Source organism: Salvelinus fontinalis, chromosome 2 (assembly GCF_029448725.1).
Source record: "Salvelinus fontinalis isolate EN_2023a chromosome 2, ASM2944872v1, whole genome shotgun sequence".
In the NCBI taxonomy this organism is placed as follows: domain Eukaryota; kingdom Metazoa; phylum Chordata; class Actinopteri; order Salmoniformes; family Salmonidae; genus Salvelinus; species Salvelinus fontinalis.
Genome location: NC_074666.1, coordinates 27,127,021 through 27,145,861, shown reverse-complemented (window position 1 = coordinate 27,145,861; position 18,841 = coordinate 27,127,021). Strand labels below are relative to the sequence as shown.

The 18,841-nt window shown below is 43.5% G+C and overlaps 1 protein-coding gene across 1 annotated transcript in view; it reads left to right on the top strand.

Annotated features, from left to right (window-relative positions):
- Positions 1–18,841, top strand: part of LOC129815409 (unconventional myosin-XVIIIa-like) — a 102,667-nt gene that overhangs the window by 20,816 nt on the left and 63,010 nt on the right. The window contains exons 3-10 of the mRNA XM_055869209.1: positions 11,353–11,440; positions 11,652–11,758; positions 11,919–12,095; positions 13,235–13,445; positions 13,567–13,810; positions 14,065–14,128; positions 14,387–14,531; positions 18,223–18,393. Coding sequence (XP_055725184.1) covers positions 11,353–11,440; positions 11,652–11,758; positions 11,919–12,095; positions 13,235–13,445; positions 13,567–13,810; positions 14,065–14,128; positions 14,387–14,531; positions 18,223–18,393 — 1,207 coding nt within the window. The remainder of the gene's footprint in view (positions 1–11,352; positions 11,441–11,651; positions 11,759–11,918; positions 12,096–13,234; positions 13,446–13,566; positions 13,811–14,064; positions 14,129–14,386; positions 14,532–18,222; positions 18,394–18,841) is intronic.

Sequence of the window (18,841 nt, the reverse complement as noted above, 5' to 3'; positions counted from 1 at the left end):
CCCCCACACCACTAGAGGGATACCTTCAACCACCAACTTACCATCCTGAGACAAGGCCGAGTATAGCCCACAAAGATCTCCGCCACGGCACAACCCAAAGGGGGGCGCCAACCCAGACAGGAAGATCACGTCATTAACTCAACCCACTCAAGTGACGCACCCCTCCTAGGGACGGCATGAAAGAGCACCAGTAAGCCAGTGACTCAGCCACTGTAATAGGGTTAGAGGCAGAGAATCCCAGTGGAGAGAGGGGAACCGGCCAGGCAGGGACAGCAAGGGCGGTTCGTTGCTCCAGCGCCTTTCCGTTCACCTTCACACTCCTGGGCCAGACTACACTCAATCATATGACCCACTGAAGAGATGAGTCTTCAGTAAAGACTTAAAGGTTGAGACCGAGTCTGCGTCTCTCACATGGGTAGGCAGAGCGTTCTATAAAAATGGAGATCTATAGGAGAAACCCCTGCCTCCAGCTGTTTGCTTAGAAATTCTAGGGACAATTAGGAGGCCTGCGTCTTGTGACCGTAGCGTATGTGTAGGGTTGTACGGCAGGACCAAATCGGAAAGATAGGTAGGAGCAAGCCCATGTAACGCTTTGTAGGTTAACAGTAAAACCTTGAAATCAGCCCTTGCCTTAACAGGAAGCCAGTGTAGGGAGGCTAGCACTGGAGTAATATGATCAAATTTTTGGGTTCTAGTCAGTGCTAAATACGGATGCTAGAATCCTAACTGAAGTTTATTTAGTGCTTTATCCAGGTAGTCGGAAAGTAGAGCATTGCAGTAGTCTAACCTAGAAGTAACAAAATCATGGATTACTTTTTCTGCATCATTTTTGGACAAAGTTTTAGATTTTTGCAATGCTACCTAGAAGGAAAAAAGCTGTCCTTGAAACAGTCTTGATATGTTCGTCAAAAGAGAGATCAGTGTCCAGAGTAACGCCTTCAGTTTTATTTGAGACGACTGTACAACCATCAAGATTAATTGTCAGATTCAACAGAAGATCTCTTTCTTTCTTGGGACCTAGAACAAGCATCTCTGTTTTGTCTGAGTTTAAAAGTAGAACGTTTGCAGCCATCCACTTCCTTATGTCTGAAACACAGGCTTCTAGCGAGGGCAATTTTGGGACTTCACCATGTTATAGTGGTCCCAAAACAGAACCTTGAGGAACACTGAAATGTACAGTTGATTTGTCAGAGGACAAACCATTCACAGAGACAAACTGATATCTCTCCGACAGATAAGATCTAAACCAGGCCAGAACTTGTCCGTGTAGACCAATTTGGGTTTCCAATCTCTCCAAAAGAATGTGGTGATCGATGGTATCAAAGGCAGCACTAAGGTCTAGGAGCACGAGGACAGATGCAGAGCCTCGGTCTGACACCATTAAAAGGTAATTTACCACCTTCACAAGTGCAGTCTGTGCTATGATGGGCTCTAAAACCAGACTGAAGCATTTCGTATACATGGTTTGTCTTCAGGAAGGCAGTGAGTTGCTGCGCAACAGCTTTTTCTAAATTTTTTGAGAGGAATGGAAGATTCGATATAGGCCGATTTTTAGTTTTTTATATTTTCCGGGTCAAGGTTTGGCTTTTTCAAGAGAGGCTTTATTACTGCCACTTTTAGTGAGTTTGGTACACATCCGGCGGATAGAGAGCCATTTATTATGTTCAACATAGGAGGGCCGAGCACAGGAAGCAGCTCTTTCAGTAGTTTAGTTGGAATAGGGTCCAGTATGCAGCTTGAAGGTTTAGAGGCCATGATTATTTTCATCATTGTGTCAAGAGATAGTACTAAAACACTTAAGTGTCTCTCTTGATCCTAGGTCCTGGCAGAGTTGTGCAGACTCAGGACATCTGAGCTTTGGAGGAATACGCAGATTTAAAGAGGAGTCTGTAATTTGCTTTCTAATGATCATGATCTTTTCCTCAAAGAAGTTCATGAATTTATTAATGCTGAAGTGAAAGCCATCATCACTTGGGGAATACTGCTTTTTAGTTAGCTTTGCGACAGTATCAAAAATTAATTTTGGATTGTTCTTATTTTCCTAAATTTAAGTTGGAAAAATAGGATGATCGAGCAGCAGTGAGGGCTCTTCTATACTGCACGGTACTGTCTTTCCAAGCTAGTCGGAAGAGTTCCAGTTTGGTGTGGCGCCATTTTCTCTATAAAGGTAGTGAGGCTACATACAGACACCGGTTAGTTGGGCTGATTGAGGTAGTATGTACATGTAGATATGGTTAAAGTGACTATGCATATATGATGAACAGAGTAGGAGTAGTGTAAAAGAGGGGTTGGCGGGTGGTGGGTGGCAGGACACAATGCAGATAGTGCTCCCGCACATTGGCTAACTGGGCTGTTTGGTCGACCCAATTGAGGTAGTATGTACATGAATGTATAGTTAAAGTGACTATGCATATATGATAAACAGAGTAGCAGCAGCATACAAAGAGGGGTTGGGGGTGGCACACAGTGAGAGATTTATTTCTTTTAAAGGTGGATTTTTAAAAGTAGAATCTCGAACTGTTTGGGCACAGACCTGGATAGTATGACAGAACTCTGCAGGCTATCTCTGCAGTAGATTGCAACTCCACCCACTTTGGCAGTTCTATCTTGGAGGAAAATGTTGTACTTGGACATGGAAATGTCAGAATTTTTGGTGGCCTTCCTAAGCCAGGATTCAGACACAGCTAGGACATCAGGGTTGGCGGAGTGTGCTAAAGCAGTGAATAAAACTTACTTAGGGATGAGGCTTCTGATGTTAACATGCATAAAACCAAGGTTTTTATGGTTACAAAGTCAACATGTGATAGCGCCTGGGAAATAGGAGTGGAACTGGGGGCTACAGGGCTTGGGTTAACCTCTACATCACCGGAGGAGTGGGATAACGGTACGGCTAAAGGCTATAAGAACTGGTCGTCTAGTGCTCTGGGGACAGAATAAAATGTAGCAGATTTCTGGGCGTGGTAGAATAGATTCAAGGCATAATGTACAGACAAGGGTATGGTAGAATGTGAGTACAGTCACACCAGATACTGACTGGTTTTCTGATCCACGGCCGTATTTTATTAAGGTATCTGACTAAGAGATGAATGTCTGTATTCCCTGTCATGTGAAATCCATAGATTAGTGCCTAATGAATTTATTTCTATTGACTGATTTCCTCATGTGAACTTAACTCAGTAAAATCTTTGAAAATGTTGCGTTTTCATATTTTTGTTCTGTGTGTGAACACCTTCAGAATATTGAGTTGCACCCCCCCACCCCTTTGCTCTCAGAACAGCTTCAATTAATCAGGTCAGGGACTCTACAAGATGTTGAAAGTGTTCCACAGGGATCCTGGACCATTTTGACTCCAATGCTTTCCCCAGTTGTCAAGTTGGCTGGATGTCCTTTGGGTGGTGGACCATTCTTGATACATACGGGTAACTTGAGCGTGAAAACCCCAGCAGTGTTGTAGTTCTTGATACATGGATTCTGTATGTGTGCCATTCAGAGGGTGAATGGGCAAGACAAAAGATTTAAGTGCCTTTTGAATGGGGTATGGTAGTAGGTGCCAGGTGCACCGGTTTGTGTCAAGAACTGCAACATTGCTGTTCTTGACAGAATCCATGTATCAATTGTCTCAAGGCTTAAAAATCCTTCGTTAACCTGTCTCCACCCCTTCAGCTACACTGATTCAAAGTGGATTTAACAAGCTATGATTCCTTATTGATGTCACTTGTTAAATCCACTTCGAATCAGTTCAATAACATCTCCAGTCCCAGTGAGGCGATGCTAGGCTGTCACAGTAAACACTCAGCATTAGTACAGACGCTGGGATTAGATGGGCCGGGCTCCACGGCTAATAATAGAGCTGTCAGGTTTACTGGAGGGGCTGGACTACAGTGACCACTTCCTCCTCCTCATTGTAAAGAAGAGATTAACACAAGTGTTCTTATTATCATAGGACAGAGGCTGTAGCCAGAGGTCATGAACCCTACCACTGTAGCCAGTCAAGCTCCACATTGCCCCCTCACATAGGCCAGCCAGTTAAATCAGGAAGGTAATGATATTTGCATTTACGTATCTCTCAAGAAAAGTTCATGAACAAAGATGTGTGGTTGTCTGAACAGTGTGTTTGTTGGACTGCTGAGGAATTTCCACGACATAGTCTTCCTCTTTCAGCTGTGTTTAAACATCAGTACTTATACAGACACCCTCAGTTTTTCAGATTTTTGATGGTGGCTGCCATTGCTCTTAATAATCAATGTGTGTTTTGTTTCTGGAATGGTCTACAAAGCTATTGTCATTGCCCTGAAAGTGAGAGAAAGTGAAATGTGGTCTTGTAATTGCTTTTTATCATCCAGTCCCACCCCTAGTGTGGTGCACCTTGGGATGAATCTGTTCTATTTCTCAGTGTGTGGGTCTCTCTGCCCCCCTCTCCATGCTCTCCCTCACACCCATCTATTCAGACCAGTGAATGGATCCATACTGCCACGTGTGTGAGGGTTTTGAGAGATGGTGTGCGTGTGGACTGAGAAGATGTGTCGTGCAGTGCCCTGAGTGGCAGGCTGAAGGGTACAAAATGGAGTCCTTAGTGGCAGTGAGGGGAGCATGGTGTGCCTCTTGTTTTATTTATATATATATATATATATATATATATATATATATAAATAAAACAAGAGGCACACCATGCTCCCCTCACTGCCACTAAGGATATATATATATATATTTAACCTTTTATTTAACTAGGCAAGTCAGTTCTTATTTACAATGACGGCCTACCAGAAGGCAAAAGGCCTCCTGCGGGGAGGGGGGCTGGAATTAAAAATGAAATAATGGGACAAAACACACATCACGACAAGGGAGACAACACTACATAGAGACCTAAGATGACAACATGCATGGCAGCAACGCATGGTAGCAACACATGATAATACAGCACGGTAGCAACACAACATGACAAAAACATGGTAGCAAAATGGCAGCAGCACAACATGGTAGCTGCACAAAGCATGGTACAAACATTATTGGGCACAGACAACAGCACAAATGTATCCTCGCATGTCTCTGAGACCATAGCCTGTTGGCAGTGACCTCTTTGTCTCTAACACGGTTCCCTCTGTCTCTCTGACACTCCTCTCAGGCTCTCCCTGTCTGTCTGCTTCCATTTCCCTTCTGCTTCCACTCACACTTTGCTCTCCCAAATGATGAGGCAGTTTTAACGTGTTTAAGTGTCTTTTCACCTCCTTCGTAAATGACTCTATTCTCACCAGCTGAATACAATAACTCTTTGCCATGTTATAATCTAACATCCCTGTAATAAAGGCTCATTTACACCTTGTTAATTGAGCTTGAGAATCACTTCCTCGTAAGTCATTTGTCAGCCTTGCGTGTGATCCCACCTCTTTCTAACAGAGTGTTATCAGAATGTTTGTAGGCTACTCCCCATCTGCATGGTGTGTTTAATGTTAACTCTCGTCCTGCTTTCTATGAGTGTTGTAATCAGGTCTGTATTTACTGTGACTGTATAGTCTGGGTCATGGTCATGACAGAATCACATCTCATAAATCCCATGGGTCCTGCTTCAGTTTCAACATGTGTAGACAGTCAGCCACATGCTGTCACTCACGTTCACCACACACACACACACACACACACACACACACACACACACACACACACACACACACACACACACACACACACACACACACACACACACACACACACACACACACACACACACACACGTGCACTGTGGGGATGGAATCTGTCTGCTGTGTTACAGCAGTTTGGTCTAGCCTGTACTGCAGTTCCATGTTATCCTCCTGGAGCCACTCCTCCTGCCCACCACACCCAATCAGAAGCTGAACACTCTGCTCTCCCTCCAGGCCAGGCATAGACCATGTGTTATGTGTCACCCTTTCTCACAGGGCATTTAAAAAAATATATTTTAAAAAAGTAGCTTTTTATTTAGGGGAATTTTATTCTGCATTCATTTTTTCTCAGCGATAGGCTAAATATGTACAGTTATCAATGTAGTGTGATGTATTTTTCAACTCTAATTCAGGTAATGACTATTCATATGAATTTTGAATATAGGGCAGTAACTGAAACCTTCCTAGAATTGAAGAAGCAGACCTAAATGTTTTTGGGCTATAGCTCCCTCGTGTGGCGTTAGAAGCAAAGTGAAACTGAGTGAATGAAGAGCAAAGTAAGATGTCCCTCTAGTGGTGGTCTGTGAACTGAGGCTAAAATCTACTGATCAATGCTTTTCCGATGCCTTTTATATGCTGAATACATAATTTGTCCAAACTAATGATTCTAAGTCAAGATGAGCTCTTCATTGGCTCAGTCATTGGCATGACTGATTCTTGCAGTTGTGTTTATCACTTTCATGCTGTGGTCCTGTTGGTTTGACCCCTCATGAATGTAGTTCTGTCTTTATCCTACTTCTTCTGTGTATGGTTTGAAAGGGCCGAGGGGTTTGACTTAAGCGTTTTCCCCTAGGAATTTTTTTAGCAGTGGTGGCATAGTTAGCGTTGTGGGGGCGGCATGGTCACGTACGTGACCAATGGCGTGGTCTATGAGCAAAATTTTTAGAGGCCCTCTTGTCCACAGAGACCAAATTCTGCAGTTTACGTAAATTTCCTGCAATTCTCAACATTTTGCCATGGCTTATGCCGTGTTCTTATGCTATCTGAGTCATTTAAAACATAACAACCACCAAAATAAAAACGGGTATTCCCAAAATGTAATGGCATGGGTCCCCCATTTGATTTTGTTATGTTTTAATCACTCAGAAATGTATACTGTAGCTAAGAAAGTAATACTAAGTGTATGTTGTGCAGTAAGCTGTTAGTAGCCCATGCGCCTCACCCTAATAATTTGGTCGATTTTCCCCTCAATTTAGCCTACTGTTCTGACTTGGTGGTGCACATTTTAGCCTATAGCCTGTTTTTGGAGAAATGTCAGCATCAAATATTATAAGAGCTTTCATTGTCTGCTTATATGCCCCCCTTATTTATCCTAAGGTTCTGACTTGGTGTACAGGGAGAACACTAAGAACGGCCCATGTTCTGAATTTTGTCACTCTACATTTCAAAAGTGTTGAACAAATAGTTATTGACTACAGTATGTCCATCCTAGTTCGCTCATTAATGTCTTAATCGAAATGACGGATTGCTCCTTATCCGCTCGTCGTCCCCATATGCTGTAGTTTGTACGTCTTAATTGTCAGTAGAAACCACGTTTGTTTAAGCAAGTCAGCCAAATCACTTTTATGTATATTTTAAAGGCAGTAAATTAGGCTGAATGAACTGTTTCGCTGCCTGACAAGGCTCCACTGATGGCCAAGTGTAGCAGTGATAAGGTGTTGGGACTCTGCAGTTGGGACAGCTTTATGTAGGCCCTAACAGTTTGTGGGCATCGTTTGTCACTGTTATAGTACAATTAATGTGTTGTTTATTATTGTTGTAGTTACTTTGCTGGCATAACACATATTTTTTTTGGGGGGGGGGGGGGGGGGTATGGCCCACCAAGATTTACATGCTAAAATCACCACTGGACATATTTGACTAAAGTACTAAGAGCAGAATAGAATATTTGAACATATCATGATTACTATAGCTGTCAATGTATTTATTTTATTTTTAGATTAAAAAAAATATTTGCAAAAGGTTGATCTATTTCCATAGTGTGAATGTAAAGTGATGTCCTGTCACCCTGAGGTATCCTCGTATCTCCTGTCTCCCTGTACTAGAGACGACTCGTTCGCGAACGACCCATCACTAAGAGCCGGCTCATGTAGGTGAACGTTGGGAGCTGGCTCGCATATCAGAAGAGCCGAATAAAAAAATTAAGAGATATGAATAATCAAAAGATTTGAATGAACTAATTCAAAGAATGAAAAAATAAATACAATTATATAGGCCTAAATGCTCAAGCGCACACATTCGTTCTGACTGTCTGCTCAGACTAACAGCCTCATCTGTTGTTCCTGTCAATCAGACACGCAGGGTCAACCGATGAACCAAAGATGCGTGACCCCAGGTTTAGGAAGTTAGCCTTCAGTGATGCCAGAGCGATTGATGAGGCTCTTCAAAGAATAACCTCCGCAGCAGGGCGGGGCAGTCAGCTGGCTCAGCCACCTGGGCAACAGGAAGAGGGATCAGATGTAGCAGAAGCACCAGCAGTAGTGCCACAAGCGTCTGCTGTTTGGATGCTGTTTGACGAGAGAGCAACTGGAGATGCAGCACGAAGGAATGGTGGAAGAACAAGGCCTCTGTCTACCCACGGCTTACTAAAGTCATGACAGGGAGACTCTGCATAGTGGCCACATCTGTCCCTCTGAGCGGGTCTTCTCGAAAACAGGACAAAATAATTACTAAGAGAAACTGCATCAGCCCCTCAAGTGAGGCAGCTTGCATTTCTGAATGCAAATCTCTCATAAAAGCTAAATATGGTCAGCATTGCTGTGTGCTGCTGGTAATAACATAAATAATAAAGAAGAGAGAGAAAAGAGGGACCAGTTTTAATGTTTTAGGTTGGATGCTGCAGTTTTACACATTGCTGTTTTATTTTTCTTTGATATGGTGCAATATTATATTATCATGTTATTCAGATTGTATTTGTTTTGAATTGTTAGATTTATATGCACTTTGTTTATATACATTAAAAAGTAATATTTTAAATGCAAATGTTTAATAGCATTCTTTCTCATAACAAGCCAATGCATTTTTAAATACATTGTGGTTAAGATAGTTTGACTATGATTGGTGTTAAAACAATTGTAATTAAATCATACTCTATCGCAAACTGTTTGACTTGAAAAAATACAAAACATATTTTTTAAAGAGCCGTTTGGGAGCCTAAAGAGCCGGGATGCCCATCACTAACCTGTACCATATGTATCCATTCCATCCTGTTCCTTCTGTCTTCTGTCCTTAGTGCTGCCTCAGCCTGCATGTTCCTACTGCCCTGTTGGTAGTAGCTAGTGTGAAGACACCAGTCCTCAACCCCTACCCTACCCCCCCCCTACCCTGAGCATTCACTCATTGTCATCAGTCCTTCCTCATATCATCTCCTACTTTCTATCACTTTCAGACTTTCTGTCGATCTCTCCATCTACCGCCCTCTCTTTCTCCCTCCTTTCCGTCACCAACTCTCACTGCTCAGCCCATGACTTCTAGGCCGCTACCATGGCTTACAGTTTGTGCTTTTCATTCTGGCGGCAAAAGGGAAGTCTTGTTTTACCTTTGTTTGCCTTCAGTAGATTCCTGTACATTGCTGACAGTCTTTCTAATTATTTGCTAATACTGATGTCTGCTGAGCTTTAGGCTGAAGAGATTATTTTGTCTGTAGACAGAGGAAAGATGTTAGTGGTAGAGATGTGTGATGTTCTTGCATGTAAACTAAGCTTCAGTTCTGGGTTTGATCAGCCTCCTCTGGCAGGTTGAAACCAAGCCAGCCTCCGATGTAAGTGAAACATCACTGTGTGCGTTTTGATGGTAGCGTCTTTGCATGTACTGTAATATCTTCAAGGGACCTACTTCTAGGTTGTTCGAGGTCACAGATTTTTCTTCTCTCAACCAAGTGGCACTTTCCTCACCCGTGTAATTGACTCTCAGGGTGTTTTGAGAGATGAAGCATAGAAGACTGGCATCTCCTAAGCCTTTACTTAGGTATACAATAGAACACCATATTGCCAGTAGACGTGTCACCTGCAGGCCTTGATGCAGTCACAGTAAACACTAGAGGAAGATTAATACTGGGCAAACACTGACCATTCATTCACATATTCCATCTGAGAGTTTAGTGCATTCGGGAAGTATTCAGACCCCTTCACATTTTATACATTTTGTTACGTTACAGCCTTATTATAAAATTGATGAGAACATGTTTTTTTTTTTATCAATCTACACATGATACCCCATAAGGACAAAGCAAAACAGTTTGTTAAAACTTTTTTTGTGCAAATGTATAAAAAACTGAAATCACATTTTAATTAGTATTCAGACCGTTTACGCAGCACTTAGTTGAAGCATCTTTGGCAGCGATTTCAGCCTCGTCTTCTTTGGTATGACGCTATAAGCTTAGTACACCTGTATTTGGGGGGTTTCTCCCATTCTATGCAGGTCCTCTCAGGCTCTGTCAGGTTGGATGGGGAGTGTCGTGGCACAGCTATTTTCAGGTCTCCAGAGATGTGCAATTGAGTTCAAGTCTGGGCTCTGGCTGGGCCACTCAAGGACATTGAGACTTGTCCCGAAGCCACTCCTGCATTGTCTTGGCTGTGTGCTTAGGGTCGTTATCCTGTTGGAAGGTGAACCTTTGCCTCAGTCTGAGCGCTCTGGAGCAGGTTTTCATCAAGGATCTCTCTGTACTTTGCTCCGTTCATCTTTCCCTCGATCCTGACTAGTCTCCCAGCCGCTGAAAAACATCCCCACAGCATAATGCTGACACCACCATGCTTCACCGTAGGGATGAGGCCAGGTTTCCTCCAGACGTGACGCTTGGTATTCAGGCCAAAGAGTTCAATCTTGGTTTCATCAGACCAGAGAATCTTGTTTCTCATGGTCAGAGAGTCTTTAGGTGCCTTTTGGCAAACTCCAAGCGGGCTGTCGTGCCTTTTACTGAGGAGTGGTTTCTGTCTGGCCACTCTACCATAAAGGCCTGATTGTTAGATTGCTGCAGAGATGGTTGTCCTCCAGAGGAAATCTGTCTGTCAGAGAGCTCCAGAGGGAAGAATCTTGGTGGTTCCAAACTTCTTCCATTTAAGTATGACGGAGGCCACTGTGTTCTTGCGGCCCTTTGATGCTGCAGAAATGTTTTGTACCCTTCCCCAGATCTGTGCCTCGACACAATCCTGTCTCAGAGCTCTACGGACAATTACTTTGACCTCATGGCTTGGTTTTTGCGCTGACATTCACTGTCAACAATGGGACCTTTTTTTATTTTGACAGGTGTGTGTGCCTTTCCAAATCATGTCCAATCAACTTAATTTACGACAGGTGGACTCCAGTCATGTTGTAGAAACATCTCAAGGATGATCAATGGAGACAGGATGCACCTGAGCTCAATTTCGAGTCTCCCTAGCAAAGGGTCTGAATAGTTATGTAAATAAGATATGTATTTTTTATTTTTTTTGCAAAAAAATGAAACCTGTTTTCGCTTTGTCATTATGGGGTATTTTGTGTAGATTGGTGAGGATTTAAACATTTTTTAAATCTATTTTAGAATAATGCTGTAACATAACAAAGTGGAAAAAGTCAAGGGGTCTGAATTTTCCAACTGCACTGTACACCTCTGCGGCTGCCTTCTAGCTTTTCTTCTTTTAGTAATGTACTAACCCTGTCTGGGCCTGCTCTCTCACAGGTGAAGACTGAGGAGCAGGTAGCTGCTGAGAAGGCCTGGTACGGGACTGAGAAAGTATGGCTGGTTCATAAGGATGGATTTTCCTTGGGTTAGTAGAGATGAACGCCACCATTCACCCCAATATGATCAACATTTAAGCATGTTCAATTTGCTCTTGATATACTGACTGAAGTAGCAAGCCATATTGCTATTGAATTTGTAAATGTGTTCAATATAACACATGATGCAGCCTAGACAAACATTTTCTCTGTGGCTGTAGATCATAATGATACTGAATCTGTTCTGACTGGTCACCACAGCGACCCTGTTGAAGACGGAGCCAGGCAGTCTGCCAGAGGGGACAGTCAAGATCAGACTGGAGAGCGACGGCTCGTTGCTGGATGTGGATGAGGATGATGTGGAGAAGGTAATCCTAAACTCACCAAAATGTACATGGTGATTGGCCCCTGTAGTGCACCTAATTTGAATTGTTCTCCTATTGGATCTGAGTACTTTTATTGGGTCATTATCTGAAGATCTGTGCCGTATCACCTCTTTGAACGCCGTCCTCTAACCCATGTGTGTAGGCAAACCCTCCATCGTTTGACCGCGTGGAGGACCTGTCCTCGCTGCAGTACCTCAATGAGTCCAGTGTGATGCACTCCCTGCGCCAGCGCTACGGGGGCAACCTCATCCACACCCACGCTGGACCCAACATGGTGGTTATCAACCCCATCAGCACTCCCTCAATGTACTCTGAGAAGGTACTGTTCTGGGTGGAGCCTGCGGTTAGCAGGATAGGGGAGGGGATATATTCTAGGAGAGTAGCAAGTACACCAGGGTTTTTACATTTTAAATTATTATACAACATTCTTGCAACCAATATAATGTTTGATTTATTTATATATACATACAGTACAAAAAGACCAAGTCCATCCAAACGTTTGACTGGTACTATATATATATATATATATGTGTGTGTGTGTGTGTGTGTGTATATATATGTATATATATATGGGGATACAACCATCTCGCTGCAATAGACAGAATCATAAGTTTACTTGTTTTGGTACTGCCCATAGTTAGCTTGTTTTTGGTCACAGGTTTAGGAATGGCTGAAGAATTGCAACATTTACCTGGAGCTAACTCTGCAGATAGCGCTCCTGGGTGACTTGAAAAGGGTCATGTCAGGATGAGCCTGCAGGAAGGGTACCACATGAGGAAGGAAGGGTACCACATGAGGAAGGAAGGGTACCACATGAGGAAGGAAGGGTACCACATGAGGAAGGAAGGGTACCACCATAGTCAATCGGTCAATACTATAATACTCTATATACTCTATATATATCTTTTACTATAATAATAGTAAAAATGTTCATCTGTAATTTACACTGTAGAAATGTTGAGGATTGAAAGGTTCAAAATGTTTGTGAAACATTACAGCACAGTTGAAAAATATGTAAATTAGAAATCCAAACTATGGTCTTAAGAAATACTGTAGATGGGAGGTGTTGAGGGGAGCTGAAGGGTGGGACTTAAAAGGAATAAAAACAAATAAGATAACTAATGTAAAAAATACTGTGTCTGTAAAATGTATGTATAAGCTGGAAATAGAAGTATTGTTGTCCACTAGTTTACTCCAATTAGGGAGGGGTGGTATGGTTCTGGGAAAATAATAAAGGAAAAAACATAAACAAATATATATGGGGGGTTGGAAATGATGCAGACAATTACATTGATAGAACCCACAATCTATCTGCAATATTAAAGCTGAACTACCCCCCCCCCCCCCCCCAAAAAAAAAAAGAATTACAAAAATATATATGTGCACCAGAAAGAGATGTTGGATGATTGGAGATGTTTTATATGGTGAGAATGACACTCTCCTCACCTCTCTCTCCAGGTGATGCACATGTTTAAGGGGTGCAGGAGGGAGGACACAGCTCCTCACATCTATGGTGTGGCCCAGTCAGCCTATAGGAATCTGTTGACCACCCGCCAGGACCAGTCCATTGTGCTACTGGGAAAGAGCGGCAGCGGCAAGACCACCAATTGTCAACACCTGGTTCAGTACCTGGTCACCATCGCTGGCAGCACTGGCAAGACCTTCTCTGGTAGGTTTTGAGGGGAATGAACATGCAGTACGTTACAGAACAAGTTATTTACATTTTTAATTTGAAAGTCCATTATTTGCCTGCTATTTTCCTATTTGGCCTTTTTCTGTGTGTCTCCCAGCGGAAAAGTGGCAGGCAGTCTACACCATCCTGGAGGCCTTTGGGAACAGCTCCACCTCCATGAATGGAAATGCCAGTCGCTTCTCTCACATCGTGTGTCTGGATGTTGACCAGGCTGGTCAGGTGGCCTCGGCCTCCATTCAGACCATGCTGCTAGAGAAGCTAAGAGTGACCAGGCGGCCAGAGGGAGAGTCCACTTTCAATGTCTTCTACTATATGATGGCTGGAGCTGACAGCTCTCTCAAGTAAGCTGTCATCTTCCTCAGACCTCTGTGTGGAGTGGACCTACACACTTGCTGAACTCTCTCTCTATTGCTCCCTCTCCTCTCTTTCTCTGCTCCCTCTCTCACCTTTCTCCTCTCCATCTTTCTCTCTCTCACTCTGTCCTTCATTTACTTTAAAGTGTCTGAGTTTTGAAGGTCAGAAACTCTCATAGTTCTGTCATGTATACTCTTGTCATTGTGACTGAATGGCAGCTTGTCTCATATTGCCTACCCAGGACTAAGCTGCACTTCAACCACTTTGCTGAGAACAGTGCTTTCGGAATCGTGCCTCAACCCAAGGTAACTCTACCCAGGGCCCCAAGGACCTTGTGGGAAAGACCTTGTGTCAGGAAAGTTTTATTTGGTTTTGTGTGAATACTCGTACTGCTTTTTATACGAGTTTATTTTATTTTATTGGATGCTGTATTTCCTATGTAACTTGTTGTGTAATTGTAAGATGCAGAGCTCCCAATGGGACTCCCTGTTAAAATAAAGGTACAATTCTAATAAATACAGTCCATATTAACACCTGTCGTTTCTCCCCCCATGCTCGCCCAGTCTGAAGACAAGCAGCGGGCCTCCCAGCAGTTCACCAAGCTGCAGGCAGCCATGAAGGTCCTGGGCATCAGTGGGGAGGAGCAGAGGGCCTTCTGGCTGGTCCTGGGGGCCATCTACCACCTAGGGGCTGCAGGAGCCACCAAGGGTAAGGAGCCTACTCTGAGACCATGTCAGATGTTCAGTCCAGAGGCTAATAATGCAGCTGCATTCTGTATTTATATTCCATCAAACACTAACATGACAGATGCATGTTTTCTGTATTCAACAAAAATGGAATACATTTGCTTAGTGTAGTGGAAAGAGTAAAGCTCAGCAAAGAGACACTGGGTGTATTCTGAAATAACACAATTCATGGTGCTGCAGCTGCCATCTATCCAGGGCCTTTGTTTGTTTCAAGGAGCTTTTCAAGCTGAGAACATTTATGTGACAGTTGTGAAGTCTGAGCACTTTCAATAATTCCATGTTTTGCCATCTGCAGGAGAGATGTTCATTGCATTCCTTTACCGTTCAGCCATGCGCAACACAAGTATCAAAATGGTTGGTGTCAGTTTGAGACAGTCGGGCGACAACTGAAGAGTTTTAAGTGTTCCAACTCAAGAAGCAAAAAGTCCCAGCCCAACTTCAGCCTTAAGCTGACTAAATGCCTTGTCATTGGAAAGCTCTCAGTGTCTGTTAGCTGATGTGCCTCCGCAGAGAACAACCCATTGTGTTTGTTTGCTAAATTCAGCAAAAAAATAAACGGCCCTTTTTCAGGACCCTGTCTTTCAAAGATAATTCGTAAAAATCCAAATAACTTCACAGATCTTCATTGTAAAGTGTTTTTACACTGTTTACCATGCTTATTCAATGAACCATAAACAATTAATGAACATGCACCATGGGAACGGTCGTTAAGACACTAACAGCTTACAGACGGTAGGCAATTAAGGTCACAGCTATGAAAACTTAGGACACTAAAGAGGCCTTTCTACTGACTCTGAAAAACACCAAAAGAAAGATGCCCAGGGTCCCTGCTCATCTGCGTGAACGTGCCTTAGGCATGCTGCAAGGAGGCATGAGGACTGCAGATGTGGCCAGGGCAATAAATTGCAATGTCCGTACTGTGAGACGCCTAAGACAGCGCTACAGGCAGACAGGATGGACAGCTGATTGTCCTCGCAGTGGCAGACCACGTGTAACACCTGCACAGGATCGGTACATCCGAACATCAGGATAGCAACAACAACTGCCTGAGTTACACCAGGAATGCACAATCCCTCCATCAGTGCTCAGACTGTCTGCAAAAGACTGAGAGAGGCTGGACTGAGGGCTTGTAGGCCTGTTGTAAGGCAGGTTTTCACCAGACATGGGTCTGGTCACAAACCCACCGTTGCTGGACCAGACAGGACTGTCAAAGTGCTCTTCACTGACAAGTCGCGGTTTTGTCTCACCAGGGGTGATGGTCGGATTCGCGCTTATTGTCGAAGTAATGAGCGTTACACCGAGGCCTATACTCTGGCGCGGGATTGATTTGGAGGTTGAGGGTCCGTCATGGTCTGGGGCGTGGGTCACAGCATCATCGGACTGAGCTTGTTTTCATTGCAGGCAATCTCAACACATCCTCCTCCCTCATGTGGTACCCTTCCTGCAGGCTTATCCTGACATGACAATGCCACCAGCCATACTGCTCGTTCTGTGCGTGATTTCCTGCAAGACAGGAATGTCAGTGTTCTGCCATGGCCAGCGAAGATCCCGGATCTCAATCTCATTGAGCATGTCTGGGACTTGTTGGATCGGCGGGTGAGGGCTAGGGTCATTCCCCCCAGAAATGTCCGGGAACTTGCAGGTGCTTTGGTGGAAGAGTGGGGTAACATCTCACAGCAAGAACTGGCAAACCTGGTTCAGTCCACGAGGAGGAGATGTGCTGCAGTACTTAATGCAGCTGGTGGCCACACCAGATACTGACTGTTACTTTTGATTTTGACCCGCCCTTTGTTCAGGGACACATTATTCAATTTCTGTGGAACTTGTTCAGTTTGTCTCGGTTGTTGAATCTTATGTTCATACAAATATTTACACATGTTACGTTTGCTGAAAATAAACGCAGTTGACAGTGAGAGGACTTTTTTTTTTGCTGAGTTTATTTGCCTGACAGCCCAGAACGAGACGGATTGTTTACACTGTACTAATGAAAATGAATGTGTGAGCAGTTGGAATGCTTATTCACAATGTCTAACGCTGCCTTCTCTGCAGTGTCAGTTAGAGGAAATTGGAAAAGATCCCAAACAAACACCGTTCTGGGTGTTTTTATGTCTTCTACTGTTTTGATCTCCTTCCTCTCTGTCTCTGAAGTGTTAATTGGCTGTTAATTGATTAATTGGATTCCAGGCTGTATCACAAACGGCCATTATTGGGAGTTCCAAAGGGCGGTGCACAATTGGCCCAGTGTCGTCCGGGTTTGGCCGGGGTAGACCGTAATTTTAAATAAGAATTTGTTCTTAACTGACTTGCCTAGTTAAATAAATAAATACAATTAAAAATAAAGATACATATTTGTTGGGTTACAATCTGCCAGATCAGATTTACCAAAAAATCTGTCAGTTGCCACTTGGTGGAAATATGTTAACACTTGCTGCCCTCTCCTATAATACTACAACATCTTTGTCGTCTTATAGAGAGTTTAGAAAGGGTGAGTTCGTTAGAGGTTTAATGAAACACCTTAATGATAAGCAGTGCAGTTTGACTAGGTAACAACAGAGGGCAGCATAGACCTTTATTTATCATGAGTTTCAGTGTCATTACACTAAAGAAGTGCATGACTTTATCCACCTGCTATCAGTAGATCTGAATGAACGGGAGGTTGATTGGGTATTCTGACAAGTGTGGGCTGTTCTACTCCTCAACTCTCAGTACATTGTTTTCCAATGAAGCTCCTGAATGTAGTGTGTTGGTCAGACCCTGTTAAAACATGCCTGTTGCTGCTGTTAGTGGTGTTTGTCTTTTCATGTACTGTATACATTGCTACTGTTGTTCCAACTGTTCTGTTCTAACTACCTGTTCTTACTTGCATGTTGCATGCTGCACCCCTTGCATTGCAGACGCAGACAAAGGTAAAAACACCCTGTCCATATTGTTATGTTCTGACTGTGCTTTTATCGCTGTGAGCAGACATGGTGTCATTAGCATTTTAATGAAGTTCTAAGTATTTTTCTTTAATTGCCTTCTTGCTTGTCACAACATGGTGGCATGTGACGCTCTCGATGAAACAGGGAGATACCAGCATGCCTCAGTCAGAAGCACAACTGTCTGATGTACCCCAGTCAGTCGCCCTCTTAAGTGTCTGAGGGAGGGTTCCTCTCCAATACCACTGAAATTAAAACCCACTTCTATCCACTCACTCATCACCCATCCACCAGACATGGTTTGCAGACCGAGGCTCGTGTTTCTACAACTTCATACTTTGGAATGATAGTCCCTGTAATTATTTCATGTGTATGTCTGGATGAAGGACTTAGCTGTGAGAAAAATAACATTGAAAGAAATGTAAGAGCTTTCAGAACTACGTTAAATGGTATTGACAAAAAAGCTTTAAGCTAATGGGACTGTAGAGGAGAATTTAGAATTTATACCATTTAGATGCACAGTACCATGAATGTGGTTTGTATAGGCTACATTTCACTATCCTGATGATGTTGTTATTAGCTCTTCTACTATCACAGTTGTGTTCTCCTGGGCAGGGTCGACTTGACCCACACACACCGCCTCTGTCAATAACTGCATTCTCCTGTTGTGGATAGACATACTGTCCCCATGGTTGTTGGCAGAGGTGACAATGGTTGTATTTCTGTTTGTCTCAGCCGGTAGGAAACAGTTTGCATGTCATGAATGGGCGCAGAAGGCCGCCTACCTGCTGGGCTGCACTCTAGAAGAGCTCTCCTCCTCCGTCTTCAAGCACCAGGCCAAGGGCACCCTGCCCAGAGCCAGCTCTATACGCCAGGGGACGGACGATGCAGCAGGAGACTTCTCAGGTACACCTGGGACTACACACACACAGCCCCTCGGCTCATCACCTAGGGGACACGACACGCTCCTCAATGTTAAAGCTTATCCAAGTAATGACTACCGCAGTCCCATAGTGGTTATTGATGGGTAGGTATACAACAAATATCAGGAGGATTTTAGGAAGTCTTCCTTATGCATTGCCCTTGAAATAAGAATTTCATTCCAAATATTTTTTTTTTCACATCTACAGTACCTCAGTTTTATCAGGGGTTGACACACATACTGTGAAGGACATATATGCAGTCAGAACCGTATCACAGGAGAACTGGACACAGCCTTTATTTGACCTTGTCTCTGTCCCCCATTCCCAAACGCAGAGATTTCTCCCTCCAGCCACCTTTAGCTCAGTAGCTATTCCTGGATATGGTAGATGGTATCATTCCGGCCCTGTACTCTGAACCTTCCTAGATTATA